This window comes from Mandrillus leucophaeus, unplaced genomic scaffold, assembly GCF_000951045.1.
Source record: "Mandrillus leucophaeus isolate KB7577 unplaced genomic scaffold, Mleu.le_1.0 Scaffold32, whole genome shotgun sequence".
Lineage (NCBI taxonomy): Eukaryota > Metazoa > Chordata > Mammalia > Primates > Cercopithecidae > Mandrillus > Mandrillus leucophaeus.
Genome location: NW_012103365.1, coordinates 2732145 through 2752376, shown reverse-complemented (window position 1 = coordinate 2752376; position 20232 = coordinate 2732145). Strand labels below are relative to the sequence as shown.

At 43.3% G+C, this 20232-nt stretch overlaps 1 protein-coding gene across 1 annotated transcript in view; it reads right to left on the bottom strand.

The window, feature by feature from the left end:
- Window positions 1-9509: 9509 nt before the first annotated feature.
- PRKCB (protein kinase C, beta) overlaps window positions 9510-20232 on the bottom strand; it is a 287916-nt gene continuing 277193 nt past the window's right edge. Inside the window, exon 16 of the mRNA XM_011987941.1 lies at window positions 9510-10160. Within this exon, the coding sequence (XP_011843331.1) occupies window positions 10008-10160 (153 nt within the window). The 3' untranslated portion in view covers window positions 9510-10007. The remainder of the gene's footprint in view (window positions 10161-20232) is intronic.

Below are 20232 nucleotides of genomic sequence, written 5' to 3'. Positions count from 1 at the left end.
AGGACAAAGCAAGGCAGAAGGACACCCCTTATATTTGGCAGGGGTACATGGGCCTCTTACTTCCAAGTGCAGGATGTCTGAGAGCTGGAGCCCGTGGGGTGTCAGATAAATATCCTGGATGAGGCTCTATGCTAAACCTCAACCCTTTCATGAACTGCTTGGTCATGTGAACCCTTTGGAAACTCTTTGGAAGTTCATTCCATGGCCGAGTAAGAATCAGTTCCTGTTCCCACTTACTTCACTTCCCTTAGTAGAAGTGGTTCTGGAAAAAGCAAGCTCTTGAACATTTTAATGTGAGGCTTGACCACACAAGATTTAGGGTCTGACAGACCTGCATTTAAGCCCTGGCTTGGCCACTTACCAGCCATATGACCTCAGTCAAGTTACTTGGCATTTCTAAGACTCAGTGTTCTTATCTGCAAAATGAGTTTACTACTAACATTCAGCTCCTACAGTTTATGTAAGGCTGAAATAAACTGAACACTGGTGGGAACCTAGTAGTCACTCACTGAAAGATAGCGACTATCATCATCATAAAGCAAACAGCATTTCCCTGCAAATGCTCAGTTTTGTCTGTAACTTAATTCAAAGTCTCTCCCTTTGTTCTGTCCTCCCTTACTCACAAGCATTTTTGCAGTGGATATAGCCACAGGTATTTGATGTTCTCAATTGATTTATGTACAAACTGTGATTGTTAAGAGCATAGACTCCAGAATTGGACTGTTTAGATTCAAACTCTGCCTCGTTAGTGGCTGCGTAGTCTCAGGCAAATGGCTCCATCTCTCTGTGGTTCAGTTTCCACATAAAATGGGGATGACAAAAATAGTATCTGCCGGCCAGGCATGGTGGCTCATGCTTGTAATCCCAGCACTTTGGGAGGCTTAGGCGGGTGGATCACCTGTCAGGAGTTCGAGACCAGCCTGGTCAACATGGTGAAACCCTGTCTCTACTAAAAATACAAAAATTAGCTGATTGTGGTGGCAGATGCCTGTAATCCCAGCTACTTGGGAGGCTGAGGCAGGAGAATTGCTTGAACTCAGGAGGCAGAGGTTGTAGTGGGCCGAAATTGCACCATTGCACTTCAGCCTGGGCAACAAGAGCAATACTCTGTTTTAAACAAACAAAAAACAAAAACAACAACAAAAATGAAATAGTATCTGCCTCATTGGGATTAAGTAAATTAATATTTAACACTAAGTAAGCTAATATTAATGAATGACACAAGGTAAGAGTTAGTCATCATCTGTGTGTTTAATACTTTGCCATGTCAACCACATACATGTTCAGTGGCCAAGTACTAACTTCTCCTGGACACAAGCCACTCTGTGCACAGTCAGGTTATGCTGGGTTCTGATTGCTTGGGTCCTGTTGTGGTCCTACTAGTCCCAACACCAGTTAGCAGTACAAAGCCTTATGAATTTTGATGAAAACCCTGGCCATGCCAACATTCCATGTTATTTTTGTGTACGATTAATTCACATTATTTTTTTTGCATTCAAAGTCTTGCTCCAATATCTGCTATTTTATCATGAGCAAATTACTTAACCTTGATAAGCCTCAGTTTCCTGACTGTAAAATGGCAAAACTCATAGTACCTACTTCTTAAGTTGTCATGAGGATTAGTACCTACTTCTTAAGTTGTCATGAGGATTAACTGAGTTGTTATGGCAAAGGCCTAGGAATAGGTCTTGACACATTGTAAGTGTGAAATTATTATCTTATAAATGATAATGTCTAGTTAATATATCCTGCAAATGGGATGCTTCCAAATACCCTTTGAATTCTCTTAAAAGAGCTGAAAAATGTATGTTTCTTGATCTTGCACATTATAGGTTTCAAGCTTGTAGCCTACCTGACAGACACATCCAGTGGACATATTTTACTTGCACAGCCTCAAGTTTCAAAAAATTAGAATCAGTGCCCCCTTTTTTTGTTTACAGACAGGGTCTCACTATGTTGCCCAGGCTGGTCTCAAACTCCTGGGCTCAAGTGGTCTTTTCCCCTCAGCCTTCTGAGTAGCTGGGATTACAGGTGCGCACGTTATGTGGTAGACAACTTCAGACATGGCTCCCAATAGTCTTTACCTCGCCTATTTATGCCTGTTTAAGAAAAACTCAAAACGCCTGGCTAATGGCTCATATTTTAAAATCAGGACCGTTCATATAAACATCTGGCTTTCCAGCTTCTCCTGAGGAATGGGAAGGGATGGCACCGTGGTACACATTCTTTCAGGCTGTCATTTGGAGTTGACACTGCTGTGGTTGCTCACTGTGGAGAAGACAGACACTGTCCAGGTCAGAAACTCCTGGTTTACAACACTCCCATTTTTCTACACCTGGGAAAGTTTCAGGCACTTGCCTTACCTGCCTGGCTCCTGAAATAATGAAAATAATGGCTAACACATACACAGAGCATGCTATGAATCAGGCACTATCTCAATCCATCCCCACAACAAACCTAAGGGAGAAGTATTGTTATTGTCTCATTTTAAGGATGAGAGGACGTAGAACGGCTAAGGTTGTGCAGCTGGCATGCGGCAGAGCTGGGAGTTGCACACTCTGACTCCCAACTCTGGGCTCTCGCCCCTACACTCTACTCTAGAGTAACCCCTTATTCCTACCTGGGTCAAGTTTTCTGCAGTTGTATGAATAAAAGGGGAACATGCTCCAGGGTGTCCATCTTCAGTTCTCGTCATGTTGGCCAAGAGGGCTTAGTTGTGGATGCCAAAGGTCATGATTTATGGAATTAGCTGCTTAATTTCCCAGTCGCCCTCAACATTCCCAGACTCATCTCTGATGCACAAGGATAGTCTACCCAGAATAGAAGCTCCTGTTGGAGGCCACTGAGTTTAGAGTGAGGGTCTCTTCCTACACTGGAGTCTCCCCAACTCGACCCCGAGTGGCAGGACACAGAGAGAAAACCCATCTTCAGGAGTTGGTACATTCTGCTTATCCCTAACAACCATGGACACATCCCTTCGTAGATGACTGTAAACTATCCATTTTATTCAGTTTCTGATCATGCTAGAATCGAATCAAGGTGGCACATCCCTTTACTGAAAATGTTATGCTCTTTCTCTCTCTTTATATATATAGATAGATGATAGATAGATAAAAATATATGTATGTGTATGTGTGTATGTGTGTATATATGTGTGTGTGTGTGTGTGTGTGTGTGTGTGTGTATATATATATATAGAGAGAGAGAGAGAGAGAGAGAGAACCTGTGTCCCTTCCTGAAAAATATTTATGAAATCTTACCATGGCCACGAGATTCCAATAAGCCCCCACACGCCCACTCTTGATCAAGAGCCTCGATTCATTCTTTAAAAATCCCTCCATTTTCTACAGAGCCCTTCTAGTGAAATTTTGTCAAGCTTTGCTTCCTGAAATCTGTATTATAAAAACAAGACATCTTATTTTCCTTTTCCGGTTATAAAATTATATGATAATATTTGAAGATGTTTCAAAATACGACTCACCCCCTATTCCAAACCCTGAGTCTCACTGGTCTGTGAGTGATTCTTGTAGATTTTTAAGAGAATGCCTTTCCCCAAATGGTAAGTTTTGAGATGATGCCTGACGACTGCTATCGAATGCTTAACATTTGAAAATAAATTCACAAAACACAGAAGATGAACAGATGGTCTGTGAGTTTTGTCCATTCTCTGTAGCTTTCCACCACTCTCTGCAGCAACAGACAAAAAGGAGTTTGAGCCAACCCCAGGTGGGTGTATTGCGAGGGAGAGGCGAGCTGTCCCCAGGCCTGCACCATACGAAGCATCCGTTGTCTTCGGGGGCCCCGCAGGAGGGCTGCATCCACAGAGACAGGGTCTTCGCTCTTTATTCCGGCTGGTGGGGACAGTGCCAATGGGAAAGGGGTTTAGAGGCATCAAGGTCCTCTGGCTGTCAGAGCAGCCCTTGTAGTGCCATCCCATCTCGTTTGCTGGGACAACGGGGAGTGAGGGTTCATCCCTGACTGCACTTGCCTGGCGGCACTGCAATACTCTGGAGCTTGGTTTTGAAGTGCCGGCTTGGTCAATTTCACAGCAGTTGGGTCACAGGTTAGGCTACGACCTGATCCACACCAGGTGTATCAGTTTCCTGGGGCTGTGGAAACAAATTACTACAAACTGAGTAGCCTTAAATGGTGACAGGTGTTTTCCCACAGTTCGGGGGGCTGGAAGTATGAAATCAAGGTGTTGGCAGGGCTGTGCTCTGTCTGGAGGGTCTAGGGGAGAACGCATTCCTTGCTTCTTCCAGCTTCTGGTGCCTGTTGCATCCTTTAGCATCTAGTGCCTGCATCTCCCTCTGCCTCATCTTCTCATCACCTTCTCCTCTGTGTGTCTGTGTTATCTTCCTCTGCCTCTCCCTTATAAGAAACCTCGTGATGACATTTAGGGCCCACCCTGTTAACCCAGGGTCATCGCTTCATCTCAAGATCCTCTATTCAATTACTTCTTGCAAAGACCTTCCTCCCCACCCCCAAAATAAGGTAAAATTTCCAAATTCCAGGGTTAGGACTTGATATCTTTGGGTGGTCATTATTCAGCGTACTACTCCGGGCCTTACTCACCATGACAGATGCCTTAATATTATCCTGCTTTCCCTCCCTTTGTGGCCAAGTCTCTTCCCTTCAAAAATGTCACACAGACCCTAGAGAAACAAAACTGGGATGGTTGAAAGAACCCTGGGCTTGGGGTCAGTAGAAACAAGATTGGCTGGATTTGTCAGAGGCAGTCACCTGTCTCTCTCTGTCTCTCTGTATGTGTGTGTGTGTGTGTTTCTCCTCTCTCATCTCTACAAGGATGGCAGTGGTCAAAGTAAACTGCACCTCTTCCTCCTTGCTGCACTATTACAATGGCCTCCAATTATTTTCCTGCTCCTCTTTCTCTACAAACTACATTCTCTAATACAAATCAGATCATGGTAATTCTTTGCTTAAAGTTTCTGTAGGGAGACAGAATAAAGGCCCTCCCAACACATTCACATCCTAATCGCTGAAACCTGTGAATATGCTCCTTACATGACAAAGGGGACTTTGCAGATGTGTTAAGGATCTGAGACGGGGAGATTATCCTGGATGATCTAAGCGGTCCCAAGGTAATCACAAGGGATGCAGAAAAGTCACAGATGGAAAAGGAGACATAGAGGTTGCAGAGATGCACTTTGAAGATGAACAGGGGACATGAGCTAAGGAAGCAGGCAGCCTCTAGAAGCTGGGAAAGGAAAGGAAGCCAATTCTCCTCTTGGAGCCTCCAGAAGGAACCAGCTCTGCTAATGCCTTGATTTTAGTCCAGTAAGGCTGCTTTTGGACTTCTCACCTCCAGAACAATAAGATAATATATTTGTGTTGTTTTAAGCTATACAGCATGTGACAATTTGTTACAGCAGCAACAGGAAAGTAATACAGTCTTCAAGGGATTCTCATTGAACTTAGTAAGTAAGTAAGCTTAGATATGGATTCTTCCCTAGCTGAAATTTCAGATAAGACCACAGCCCCAGCCAACACCTTAGCTATAGCTCATGTGAAACTCTGAAGACCCAGCTAAGCTGTGCCTAGACTCCTGACTCACAGAAAGTGCAGATAATAAATGTGTGTTGTTTTAAGCTGATAATTTTGGGGGTAATTTATTAACAGATAACTAATACAACCCACCTGATATCTAGGAGTTCTCTATGGAGTCCAACCACTTTAGGATTAGGATCCCATATTGAATATGCAGCCAAATCTTCAAATCATAATATATTCTTCATTTTCTAGGCATTGTCCTATATGCATTTATTTCCCTCTTGGATCTTGTGAGTAGTCGTCACCGGTTGACAACAAAACTAAATGTTCTTGCATCTCTTGTCCAAATACCACTTTCATCTCACCCTGACATCTGCCCTGATTTTGGCAGGCTATATGCCAGGGAGACTAGCATTTATGGGGAAAAGTCCTTAGTGGATGGAGTGTGGTTCACTCACTGGGCAAGTCCCCTAGAGCTAAAACTTTGTTGTGTTTGGAAATTGGGATTCCATTTTGGAGCCAACATTGCTTGTCTAGGAAGTGATGAGAATCAGAATTTTGTGTAGGTCAATGCAGTCCCACATCAAAACAAGCAAAGATATAGGACCTGAGATACTGGGCTTTAGGGTATTTATTTATTTTGCTTTTTTAACTTTTACTTTAGGTTAGGGGGTACATGTGCTGGTTTGTTATACAGGTAAACTTGTGTCATGGGGATTTGTTGTACAGATTATTTAGTCACCCAGGTATTAAGCCTAGTACTCATTAGTTATTTTTCTTGATCCTCTCCCTCTTCCCACCCTCCACCACCTGATAGACCCCAGTGTGTGTTGTTCCACTCTGTGTTTCCATATGTTCCCATCATTTAGCTCCCACTTCTAAGTGAGAACATGTGGTATTTGGCTTTCTGTTCCTGTGTTAGTTTCTGAGGATAATGGCCTCCAGCTTCATCTATGTCCCTGCATAGGACATGACAGGTGGAACTGGATTGGGTATCCCAGATTTGGTTCCTATGTATCTTGCTTTGCATTTCTTCTTGATTTCACCAGCATCTGAGCTTGTATGTGAGGTTAGAGAAAGAACTGTGGCAAGAATAAGCTCTGAGGATTTCAGAAATTTGCCCTCATGGGTTTGAAGTTCTTAAGTTGGCTGTGGTCATCCAATTGACAAGCCTAAACTCTGCTACCATGCCTTTATATGTTGAGATTGAAGAATCTGACTGTGGGAAAGTCCAGACTATTTCCAGCAATTTCTTTCCATCTGTTTTATTTCATCGATGCTCCAGTCATCAGATAATCTTCCAGATGACTGAAGATACACAAGCAAGTCCATCAGAGACAAACTGGGGAGGCCAGGCCAGAAAAACCATATCATGAGCTAAATAAGTGGTAGTTTTTATTAAGCCATTAGGTTGTGATGTGGTTTGTTACTCAGTGCCCGAAAATTGATGTAGACTTACACCATGTGTATGTTTCCTTCAACTCATCTTCTTGGTGGGTTTTGAGATCTTGAAGGCAAAGAACTATAACTCATCAGAAGGTCCAATTCAGGTCTCTGCCTTGGGTGGTGAGCTTGGCTATGAAACAATAGAGACTACTGTGGACCAATGCAATGCCAGGTGAACCATTCCTTTAATTGTTTATCAGTGTTGACCCATTTCTCATATATCACTAGCTTCAAGAATCTTTGGAGTAGCCCCAAATTCCCATCTACAGAGGATCTACCACTGTGGTTTCCTTCCTGGGCATACATCCCCTCTGTTCCAAGAACAACTTCCAATTTTTATTCAGAGAGCTGTTTTTCACCTATTCCCAGTTCCTGTGTTTTGAATGGCACTCTACCCCTAGCTGCAGAGGTACAGCTCATACTATATGTGATAGACATTCTGTAAGATGGTCCTTAAAGACTTCCACTTTCCAATAGTCTCACTTTGCAAAATCCCTTGCTCTTGAGCATGGGCTGGACTTACTCATAAAAAACAGAAAACAGAAACGTGATAGGATGTCACTTCTGAGATTAGATTGCAAAAAGACTGTGGTTTCCAAGCTGGGCACTCTCACTTGAATCATGTGCCCTAGGAGAAGCCAGCTGCCATGTCCAGAGGCAGCCCTGTGGAGGGAACTATGAAGTGAGGAACTGGGGTCACCAACAACCATGTGAGTAAGCTTGGAAATGAATGCCATCTTCCCCCAGCTGAACCTTCACGTGTGACTACAACCCTGGTCAATAGCTTAACCACATCCTCATGGCAGACTTTATACCACCTAAACCATACCCAGATTCCTGATCCACAGACATTGAGAGGTCATAAATGTTTATTGCTTTAAAGTTTTGGGGTAACTTGTTACACAGTAATAGCTAATACAACTTAGGTTTGGTCAAAGCACCTCACTTGCCTCCCCTCTCCACCCACAGTTCTTGGCTCAGGAATGCACATGTGACCAGGCTGAGTCAACTGGAGTAAACTACAATACTTTTATAGGACCTCCCACTCTTTCTCACTGGACATGATCCTAGGAGGATGAGAGGCCAGGATTTCTGCAGCCATGTTGTCCCTACAAGTGGGGAGTCCTGGACTATCTTATTGGTCTCTATAACACTAGTACCCAGAACTGTGCTTGGCTCAGAGTTGGGGCTCAATATTTATTAAATGAAAGATGGGTTTATATCTGGCAGAGGGGGAAAGTTTGAGAAGCTGGCATGGAATGAGGAGGAATAAGAGGCAGCAATGGTAACCTCTTCTACATAATACTGTCTTAAATGGAATGCATGTTCAAACATCTGTAGAATCCCAGGTATTTTTGTTTTCTAAATGTGATGCCTAGAACACAGTTCCTTCCTGAAGTTTAAATGGGCTTCAGCCAACTTTAACTGGCAGAGTTTCTAAAATTCTGCAAAGATTAGTGCACTAGGTAAGATCAATGGATTCACTGTGTCTTTCCAGTGCTCCATTTACTGAGGTTTTTTCAAGAAGGGAAGAGATGAATACACTTTGTAGAGAGTCATAATGTACGTAGCGTGAACAGGTTTGCTCTTTCCTGCTACCCACTAGCCTTAGCAGCTACAAAGGCATGTGCTACAGATTGGATTATTCTATCTTTTGAGAAGAAAACAGAAGCATGACTTTATTCAGAGAAGAAGGTATCAGGTTGACACCCAGTGATTTAGTACTGTGCCACTGTGCTGTGAGAGTGTGTGGCTCCTTATCATGCCAGCAGGGTTTAGAAGCACTCTCCCTTATGTCTCCCTCTTCTCTTGGGCCTCCCTGCACAAGCTGTTAAAACAACAACAACAACAACAACAAAAAAACCAAACAAAAAAAACCCGGCTTATACCCCCCACCCTTTTTTGGCAGGTGCTAAGCTAAATTAGAAGAATGTAAGTAAAAGGTAAGTCATTTTACAAATAGCAACATCCTCATGGACAACAAACAAAGGGTTTTCTCTGTACTGACACCAGCCTCTTTCCTGACTTTTGTCATGGCTGGAATAAAATCTTATGTACTTTGTGCTAGATACATAAGCTTAATAAACACAAACCACATTGAGTGGATGGCTGTGCACATACCCTGATTAAGGGCACAAGAAAATATGCAGGTCCTCAAACCTATGACTAACGAATGACAGAGGTCTCAACCTCAAGTGGCTACAGCAGCCAGGGAAATGGATGGAGGGTATAAGACAATAGGGGGTGGTGGAGACTGTGGCAAAATGAGAACATACACTGCTTTTAAAGGAGAGAGCATTTCTCAGTTCTATAGAATTATTTCCATGTGGAAACACAGGCTTGGAGCTGCTAGTCTTTTGTTTCTTTTTTCAAGGGACTCTAAAAGTTCAGGAATTTATATAAAGTATCTTATTTTTTCATGTTCACAATGGTTTTAATTAAATAAAATTCCATGTGAGTAAAATTAAGCTTATCTAATGGCTACAAACTGGATCCTCAGTTTGTAACCTCTGTAACATGATCCATTTAAGAAAAGACATATAAACAAGAGCTTGCATATAGTAATTCAGTTTAATCATATCAATTCTTAAACAAAAAATTTCCTCCAAGAGACAATAGTTCACAGTAACTGCAAAGCTTACTCACAATTTTTAAAAATATTGGTCATGCTTAGCATTCAAAGAAGATATTATAGAATAACTGTAAAAACTTTTACCAGGAACATTAGCTTCTGACTTGAAAAATTACAAATACTGAAGCATTTTGGTATCAGACACAGTAGTTTTGACATTGTCTGTTCATTTGATGAGTTTCTGGAAGTTTGGAAAATTGTATCTCTATAATTGGATAATGCGCTTATTCTAAACTAAACATTTTCAAATGTAGAAAACAAACTAGCAAGCTACACATACAAAGAAAAGCCCTCTAAGACAAGCTTTCCACATGTTGAATGCCAGCATGTGCACCGTGAATCCTGGAAGACTAGAATTGATACGTACGCTTGGCCTGAAGTCTTACACCCCAGGCTCAATGATGGAGTTTGCATTCACCTACACATTAATGACAAACTCTGGGTTAGTGTAAGAGAAGCCAGCAAATTCATTTTGGTCCAAGTTCATGATGAAGAGTTTGTCAGTGGGGGTCAGTTCCACAGGCTGTCTGGTGAACTCTTTGTCGAAGTTGGAGGTGTCTCTCTTGTCTCTCTGCCAAATGGAAAGTAAACACATTAACACAGCATAAGAAGAAAGACACAGGACCAAGATACGCCAGTCATCGGGTGGCTGATGCCGTCTCATGAGCAGAGTCAGAAAGAGCCCTGTGCTGAAAATTTTTAGCAGCTGCACTCCACGTACTAGCTTTCATTTCACATTGTATGTTGGCTTGGGGATAGAAATGTGGTGGAAATTTTGTAAGAAAAGAAATGTCATTGAATTTCTGTAAGAATTGCCATAAAGTGGTGTGTGTGTGTGCACGCATGTGTGTTCGTGTGTGCGTGTGGTGGTGTATTTTCTTTGGCTTTAGGATGAATTGAATTGGAAGCTACTTATTACCATGCTTAATGTTATAGAAATAACCATTAGGTAGAGCGTCCTGGAGAAAACCATTCAGTAGCAGCCCAGGTGGCTAGAAGACCTCTTTCTTTGAAAAGGTGAACTGCTGCCCATCTACTCTGCCCCCAAGAAGGCAGAATGACCATGTGGAGAAATCAGATCACTGCTTAATGAAAGGAATTGATGACTGTCAGCTGAAAAATCCAACCACAGACTAGAATTGGGTCTTTATCAGGCGGAAGTTCTCTCCAAAGACATTTTTAGCATGTATCTAGTCAACAAACTCTTGTTTGTTGAGAGAAAATCCAAAGCTTAAAGGAAGGTGTGTAAGGGGAGCCTTAAAACAAAATAAAACAAAACAAAATAAACTCAAAGCAACTCGATTCTCCTAGTAAGTCTGACATTTCTTTTTTTGTTCAGTAGGGAGGTGGGGAAGAAATTAACTCCCATTTACTAGCAATTGTTTGGGGCAAGTCTCACCAGGGAACATCAGAATGTGGGCTAATAAAAGAATCTGTATGATGCTCCAACCTCCTCAGGGTCCTTGCAAGCCTCTTGTCTTTTCTCATCACCACACCCACCTAGGGCAGGTAGGGTTGGAGTCCTCACCTCCTATATATGACATATGAGAGAACCAAGGCACAAGCAGGCAGGGCGGCTTGCCCAAGATTTCAGCGGGTTCCTGATTTTTACCTGACAACATCGCTGCTACGTAGGCCTCATCTCAGTCCCTCGGACTGGAGGGACAGCCCAATGGCTGTTTTATTACAAAACAACCAGAGAAGAAGGCCTTGGATTCACTAGTGCCCTGCACATTCCCGGGCTGCAGCCAAAGTTGTGTCAGATTATAAAGGCCAGGGGGTCGGTAAGTATTGACTAACTCATGAGCATTTAAGCCATCAACACTCAGACTTTAGGTTTAGCCCCCTAATGGGCACTAGCTGTTAAGGATGTCTCATTGCTGGGTTCACTCTCCTTTGCAAAACATGTTTTACAAGACTTGCTTCTTTGTGGCTGCTCCCCTGAGATAGGTAAAATGTTTCTATGGAGTTCCCTCCTTATTCTTGCCGTGTCTGTGTGAGAGTCGGGGAGTGAGGTGGACACACAGGTCTCAGGAGTACATGTGGGTATGTGTGGCTAGAGTGGAGCAGGTTAAGATGCTGACAGAGCTGTTTGCTGGGGTCCATCTCTACCGTGTCCCACCTGCCCTGTTTGTCTTGTCCTGTCTTCTGTTAGCCTGTGGGGTGCTATAGGAATTTCCATCCCCCAGGCACTCGGTGTGTTACTTCCGGTGTTCACAGCAAAGCTCGAATGTCTCCTCTTTAATATTGTCTGTGCATCTCTCTCCCAATCCCCACGAGTCACACTTTAGCATCCTTTAATTATCTTGATTGCACTTATTGCTTTCAGAAATTGTCTTGTTTATTTATTATTTCTCTCCAAGAAACAGTATTCTTAGAGAATTTCTTGGAGAGCAACAATAAACAGGGTCCTCATCAGGTTCTTCACTACTGTATTTCCAGTGCCAAGAATAGTGCCTGGCACACAGTAGGTTGTTTGTAATTATTTGTGGAATAAAGGAAGACTTGGGATATGCCTCTATCCTTTTTGCAACTTATAATTACCCCCGAGCCAGAAACTTTACTCTGAGGCAAAACAATGGAATGTATTCCCATTGATCCTAAAGGTCTTCCAAATGGGCCACTGTCCCTTTTGAACCCCTGTATAAACTGAACTGTGTTAGGGCCCTTAAAGGTCTGAGAACTCCAGGACAGTGTGTGAGCTAAAAGGCAGGTATATTTGGAGCTAGAAGACACAAACCTGCCTTTTTTTTAGGTCTCCCCTGGTCTCATCAACGCTATTTCGCTTTCCATGCCTGTGGGCATCTTAGCAAAGATTACCTTCTGACCAGCCCCACCTTGGAAAGCCCTGTCCCCTTTGTTGTGCTGGTGATGGCTAATGCTTCAGATCCAGACTGTGGACTTTGCCCTGTGGGCAGATCCCCAGAGAAAATACTCCTGGATTTTACCACAGAAGTTGGGAGAGAATGAGCTTCTCTGTTGAGATCATTTCTTTGAGGCTGATAGCATCTGAAGCCACGTGAGAACAGTAACACTCATCCAAGGAGGGTTATTAATTCTACTGACCTCCTGTTAATCCCCCAAGAAGGCCCTTGTGGCTATGGCCCTGTCCTCTCTTTAAAAAGCTCTGTTTCTCAGTTTCTTCTGCACTGGAAATGTGGATAGAAAAGGAAGTGGTAGAAATTCTGACTTTCCATGGAAAGTTTCTCTAAAAGAGACTTTGACTTGAGTCTCTATTTCTGCAAACTATTAAACTTTTGAAAAATAATGGCAAGAATTTGGAAAATGTTGAGTGCATTATATAAACACACTATCTTCCTTCCTTTCTTTCTTCCTTCCTTCCTTCCTTCCTTCCTTCCTTCCTTCCTTCCTTCCTTCTTTCCTTCCTTCCTTCTTTCCTTTCCTTCCTCTTTCTTTCTTTCTTTCTTCCTTCCTTCCTTCCTTCCTTCCTTCCTTCCTTCCTTCCTTCCTTCTTTCCTTCCTTCTTTTGTTCTTTTTCTTCTTTCTCTCTCTCTCTCTCTTTCTCTTTCCATCCATCCTACATTGTTTTTCTAAAGTTGTCTCAGATCATGTGTCAATGGCCTAGTGTTTCTCCATGGTTTTCATCTTCCTGAGAGCATGTTCAAGCAAAATGAGATCATGAGTCAACCACCAGATGAGAGACCTCAAATCTTGCCTGTTGGTGGGCCTGGCTCAGAGATGCCTGTTGCTTTGCTACAGAGCAGAAAGTGCCCGGCACCGAGGATCAGGACACCCAGGTTTTTATCCCAGTTGACTGACTTTGGGCAAGTTCCTTCCTCTTTCCAGATGCCAGTTTCTCAATGATAAAGTGAGGGGGCTTTGCTCTGATTTTCCTCCTTCTCTAATTGCCTAAACTTGCCAGCTAGAACTTCAAGTTTGCTTCACCTTAGGTTCTGATTGCCACCATAGTGGGGACAGCAGGGACGGTCCCCAAGCCTGAAGCAAGAAAGAAGAGGACAGAGAAGGATGAACTGCAGGAGACTTTGCCTAAGCAGAAATCCAAACCCCATTTTTCCTTAAAGATGAGACATCTTACTTCAAGGACATTTGTCAAGTTGTTAAAATTTCCCTGATGGTCTCTCAGAAGCCCTGGAACTTCTGGAAATCACTTGAACTGTGATAAGAATTTTCTTTAGAGCTGCCTGAGAATAGCAGGACACGGCAGGCGAGGAGGAGGAGTCACCTGCTGTCTTAATCCGTTCAGACAGGAGTGAAATTTCTCCCACCCAAGGGTTTCCTTGGGCTTTAGGGAGCTTGCAAAGCTGTTTGCTAGAAAGAATATTTAGTCCAAGTTGGGAGGAGTGGTGATTTTGATAAGAAAATCAAGAGCCCCATTCATGTTCCCAGCTGGTCTCTAAACTTGACTTTGGGCTCCAATATCCTCGTTGGCTCTGGCCAGGTCTTCCCACCCCACTACAGGCCACTAGCAGCCCCTGAATGGGCCACGGCCCCTGACTCTCTGAGTGGTTGAACACTGGGGCCAAGATTAAAGCTCCACAGTTAATTCCTTTCTCCTGAGTTCCCTCCTCAGTTCCCACTTTGTAGTTTAGGTCCACGTTTTTCAAAAAGATCAGCTTTCCTTGAAATAGTATTTCTTCTTCTTTTCTTTTTTTTTTTTTTTTATTGTATCTCGATGCTAGAAGAAAAATGGCACATAACAGAGATCCAGATACAAATGAACATTTCCACAAACATCTTGCAAAACAACATCAAAGTGAGGAATACAACCTTCTTTGTTTCAAGAAACGGTGTTCTTTTTCAGAGCGCTTAATTAGCTTTCTAAAGCCAGTAACAAATCTAGACAAATCCCATTCCCACAGGCTTGAGTCTGCTAGGCTCCGCAGCCGTCTTCTCGGTTAAATCAAAGCAGGTCGTCAATGTGGTTAATAACATTTGAACACATATTTTAAAGCATGTGTAACAATGTGAGTCACTTTTTTTTCTTTTTTTTTTTTTGCATTTGAACATCAACAGAAACAAAACCCCAAAGCAAATAAAGTTTGAAATGCAATGTAAAACCAGGGCCCTTTGGGGGCCTTGCTAGAGTGACTGTGTTGTTTCAGGGAGTGGTGCCAAATGCCCTTTTCAAGTAGTTTGGGGATGAGAGTGATCAAAGACATAAAGTATCAGAAACTACAACACTGAGGTAGCACCCAAGCTGGTTGCCCTTTGACCCCTTGAAGTGCTTTTAGACTGAGACTGTCTAAAAGCACATTCTTGGAATTTTAGAACTTTGATAACTTTGAGTTTAAAAAAATAACAAGTAACATTTTATTTTGAGCATGTTCTTTTCAAGGTCTGGTGCCTCCAGAACAGGTGAAATAGAGGGATTCCTCTTAGGCAAAGCAACTATACACTTGGATACAAGCCAAGCTCCAGGCCCGGAAGTAGAAGAGTACTGCTAACATCCAATTATCCACAGATTGGATGGTTTGGGGTGAATATGGCAGTGCAGAAAAAGAGGGAAAGAAAGCAGGCATTTTCTCTCCCCATTGGGTCTACTTAGCTGACATGCTGCGGAAAACAAATTGTAAGAGGACTTTGATAATGTGTTAATTATGCAGCTGCATTTTCCATAGGCCATCTGCATAATCCCATCTCATAGAGATGCTCCAAACTACCTGAGGACATTTGGATTCTGAAACACTGTCACTCTAGTCTCATCAGAAAATCAAACATGGATGCAACTTGGCAATGAAAAACATAAAAATGTCACCACAATAGCCGTTGAGCTTGAATGACAGAAATGAAGGACGGAGATCTACACATCTACTTAGCTCTTGACTTCGGGTTTTAAAAATTCAGAGTTAACAAAGGAAAATCCTTCGAATTCTGATTGGTCAATATTCCTGATGACTTCCTGGTCGGGAGGTGTTAGGACTGGTGGATGGCGGGTGAAAAATCGGTCGAAGTTTTCAGCATTTCGCCCACACTATGAGAGGGGAAGAAAAGAACTTGTGGTGGGTGGGAAAAAAACAAAAACAAAAGCCAAAATAAAACAGAACCTAGCATAATTGGGTGTGCTTTTCTCCAATCCCTTCCCTTTCAGAAACTCAGAGAGGTTGTTTCAAATGATCAGAAATGAGAGCAACATAAAATGTAAAATTCTCATGACCTTTGGTGCATGACCTTGGGTTCCCGACCTTCAGTTTTTGTAGCTCATGAGCCGTTCCTGGTGTCCTTCTGGGCAGTCAGGAGATGGATGGCAAAGGCATGAGATGGTGGGGCCAGAGGCATGTGGCATGTCCCCCCAACCCACCCCGAGAAGTCAGCCAAGCTCATCTGTTGGAATACATGGGATCAAGGCACCTGAGATGTTTCAGGGGGTGCAAGATGCAAAGTGATGACCCATTTATACATCACCTGGGAGATCCCAGTATTTATAGCAGCAGACCCCTCAAAGTGCTGTCCTCCAGCTCTCAATCAGGAGCAGTGGATGTTTTCCAACTCAACAGAATACAATTTATAAACTCCAGCCAATGGAGGAAGATCCCAATGAAGATCTGGGTTTGATGCTTGCAACGCCTGGGCAACCACGAGGCTCCTGGTTAGCTGGAGCAGTCATTGACCATTAAGTGCAATGTGCCAGGAGGTAAATTCAGCCACTCCCTCTTCAATTAGGAAGGAGGAATGTGGGAGGAAATACAAACCATTGTTTGGTGAAGCAATCAGGTTCTAGAGAGAAAATAGTTGCCATTTCTCACCCATCCTGCTGGTCTTTCTATATAAAAAAGGCCCCTATCTGAGGCAGAGTTATAACACATATGTGCATATACCTGTGTGTACATGTGTGCATGCATGCACGAGTGCTCACACCTGTACATGCTAATTCCCACCTAATGAGAAGGGGCAAACCACTAATTTGGGGTTCCTTGTTCTTTCCCAGCAAAACCCATTTGCACAAAAGCTCTATGCGTTTCCAACACAGTATCTATAGGGGGTAACCACAACCTAATAGTATAATAGTAATAGTAGTAATAATAACCATGACTGTCGATATTTATGATGCATTTGCTATATGCCAGTGCAAAATGCTCTTTACTGGAAAGTTCTTTACTTGCATTACCTTATTTAATCTTCCCAATGGCCCTACGAAGTGGGTATTATCATCTCCATTTTATAGATGAGGGAACTGAGACCAGGGAGATTATGTAATTTGTTCAAGGTCGTTACAGTGAACCAGTAGCAAAGCAAGATGAATCAGGTCCATCTGACATTAGAGCCCAAGTTTCTGGCTCCATTTTACAAGCAGAGTGGCCGTGCACGGTGGCTCACACCTGTAATCCCAGCACTTTGGGAGGACGAGGCGGGTGATTCACGAGGTCAGGAGATTGAGACCAGCCTGGCCAACATGGTGAAACCCCATCTCTACTAAAAATACAAAAATTAGCCAGGCATGGTGAAAGGTGCCTGTAGTCCCAGCTACTCAGGAGGCTGAAGCAGGAGAATCACTTGAACCGGGAGGCGGAGGTTGCAGTGGGCTGAGATCATGCCACTGTACTCCAGCCCGGGTGACAGAGCAAGACTCTCTCTCAAAATAAATAAATAAATAAATAAATAAATAAATAAATAAATAATACAAGTATGGTGGCAGCCTGGTGGCTGATTGACTAATGGAGTGGAGAAGTGGCTGGCAGGAAGACAAGGATGGGGATGATGAAGTCTCTGGTTTGAATAACAGAGACTGTGGTTGTATGAACTGAGAGAAAGTGGGAAAACTGAGAAAGATGATTAATTCCATTTTGAACAATGACTTTGAGAGGCCAATGAGAGTCCCAGTGATGACCAGAAGAAGTCAGAAGCACAGGTTCTGCGCTGGGCGTGGTGGTTCACACCTGTAATCCCAGCACTTTGGGAGGCCAAAGTGGGCAGATCACCTGACGTCATGATTTTGAGACCAGCCTGACCAACGTGGCAAAACCCTGTCTTTAAAAAATTAGCTGGGCGTGGTGGTGCATGCCTGTAGTCCCAGCTACTCAGGAAACTGAGGTGAGAGAATTGTTTGAGCCCGCGAGGTGGAGGTTGCAGTGAGCAGAGATTGCACCACTGCACTCCAGCCTGGGCGGTGATGGAGACCTTGACTCAAAAAAGGAAAAAAAAAAAAAAAAGCACAGGAGGAGAGAGCTCTTGAAAAACCTTTTTTTTTTTTTTTTTTTTTTCTTTCCAGCACAGAATATGGGGAGTGGAAAGAGATAACAAAAGTAATAAAAACCAGAGAGCACTTTCAGTGAAACAGACATTTGCCAAGTGTTTTTGCATATATGACCTTTTTCATTTATGTAACAACTCTGTGAAATAGATGTTTTATTTCCATTTGTCCATGATAAAAATGCCCCTTAAAGTGTCTTAGGACAGCACGAGGAGAACCAGGAGAGAACATTATCAGCCAAGCTAAGGACTGAGAGGAATCCCAGAAGAAGGGCATTGGTATAACTAAAATATCTTTAAGAGGTCAAATAGGAGAGTTGCTGAAAAGGGATCATTGCAGTTGGCAACTGGGGCGATACTGATGAGAAATGGAGGGCTGCCACTGAACTTCAGTTGCTGGAAGAGTGAAGGTACATTGAAAAAGTCAAGAGGTGCACGCTCTTCTTCAAAGCCTTTTTGTTGAGGGAAGCAGAAGTATTTGCTGTGCATGCAAGGGACTGAGGTCTCCAAGAGCCTCTGCCTCCTGCTCACTTCTTATCTGAGTAAAAGTGAGTCTGGGGCTGGGCGTGGTGGCTCATGCCTGTAATCCCTGAACTTTGGGAGGCCAAGGCGGGTGGATCACCTGAGGTCAGGAGTTTGAGACCAGCCTGGCCAACATGGTGAAACCCTGTCTCTACTAAAAATACAAAAACAGCCAGGTGTGGTGTCAGGCACCTGTAATCCCAGCTACTCGGAAGGATGAAGCAGGAGAATCACTTGAACCCGGGAGATGGGGGTTGCAGTGAGCTGAGATGGCACCATTGCACTCCAGCCTGGGCAACAAGAGGGAAACTCTGTCTCAAAGAAAGAAAAAAAAGTGAGTCTGTAGACTGAATTCAAACCCCAGCACTATGCTGCCTACTATCTGTGCAATTCTGGGCAAATTCCTTAAAGTCTCAGTTTCTTCTTTTGTAAAAGGGGAGCAATTTTAATTCCTATCACACTGGGGTTGTGATATGAGGATAAAATGAGAGAATGCAAGCAACAGGTACTGAGTATGTGATCAACGCATCATGGCTCCAAGTATTATTTAGTTTCCATTTTCTATTCCAAATCCCTACAGACAGATAGCATATGTTTCCTATAATAGGGCATTTTCATGGTGTTTAAGTTTTAAATACTAAGGAAACAGTCTTGAATTTTTAAAGGACTCTTGTCAGACTTAAGGAAACCTATTTGTCATTCCAAACTAAATTGCTTCTGCTGTTTTTGTTATCTTGGCTTCAGGTCTCAGAAAATGAGAAACTCTCTGACACAGTATCAAGACCTGGGGTCTGTTCTGCTGGCCAGTGGAGGGAAACTCCCACAGAAGGATGACCCCTCAGGGTAAACTCAGAGTGGTTAGGATTGTTGTCCAGATTCATTCGTTTGTTTATTCATTTTCTCATTCAGACGGATGTATTGAGTACTCACTATGTGCCAGGCTCTGTGCTAGTAGAAAATGATACAAAATCCATGCTTCATGGAACTTACATTTTACTGGGGAAGAGAAGCAACAAACAAACGAGACCGTAACTATAAATGTGTATATATATTTTAGTGCCAGAGAAAGAGATAAGTGATGTTAAGAAAAATAAAGCCAAGGCAAGGCGGGTTGACTCACACCTGTAATCCCAGCACTTTGGGAGGCCGAGGCTGGTGGATCACTTGAGCTTAGGAGTTCATGGCCAGTCTGGGCAACATGGTGAAACCCCGTCTCTACCAAACATACAAATATTAGCTGGGTGTGGTGGTGCACACCTGTGGTCCCGGCTACTCAGGTGGGCTGCGGTGCGGGGATCACTCGAGCCCAGGAGGCAGAGGTTGCAGTGAGCAGAGATCAAGCCACTGCACTACAAACTGGGTGACAGAGTGAGACTCTGTCCCAAAAAAAAAAAAAAAAAAGTAAAGAAAAAAAAAGAAAGGCCAGGGGATGGAGTAAGAGTGATGCCATTTTCAGCTTGGAGGAAATGACCTTTGAGCAAGACCTCAGTGGAGTGAGAGAGGGTGCCCTTTGGATGTCAGGAGGAAAGGCATTCTAGGCAGAGGGAGCTGCAAGTGCAAAGGGCCCGACAGAGCTCACCTGGCATAGTCACCAAGCAGCAATGAGGTCAGTATGGCCAGAGCAGAGTGACCAAGGGGTCACAGAGTGGACCACGAGCCAGAGCAGCGTCCTTGATGTCTTGATGGACAGTGGATTTTCATCTCAGCTCAATGGGAAACTGCTGGAGAATGTAGAGCCCTGAATGATATGATGACGTATATTTTGTTTTGATAGTATTTCATTGTTTTAGAGACATGGTCTTGTTCTGTTGCCCACGCTTGAGTCAGAGGCATGAGCACAGCTCACTGCAGCCTCAAACTCCTGGGCTCAAGCGATCCTCCCACTTTCACCTCATGAGTAGCTAGGACTACAGATGTACATCACCACGCAGGACTAATTTTTTTTTTTTTTT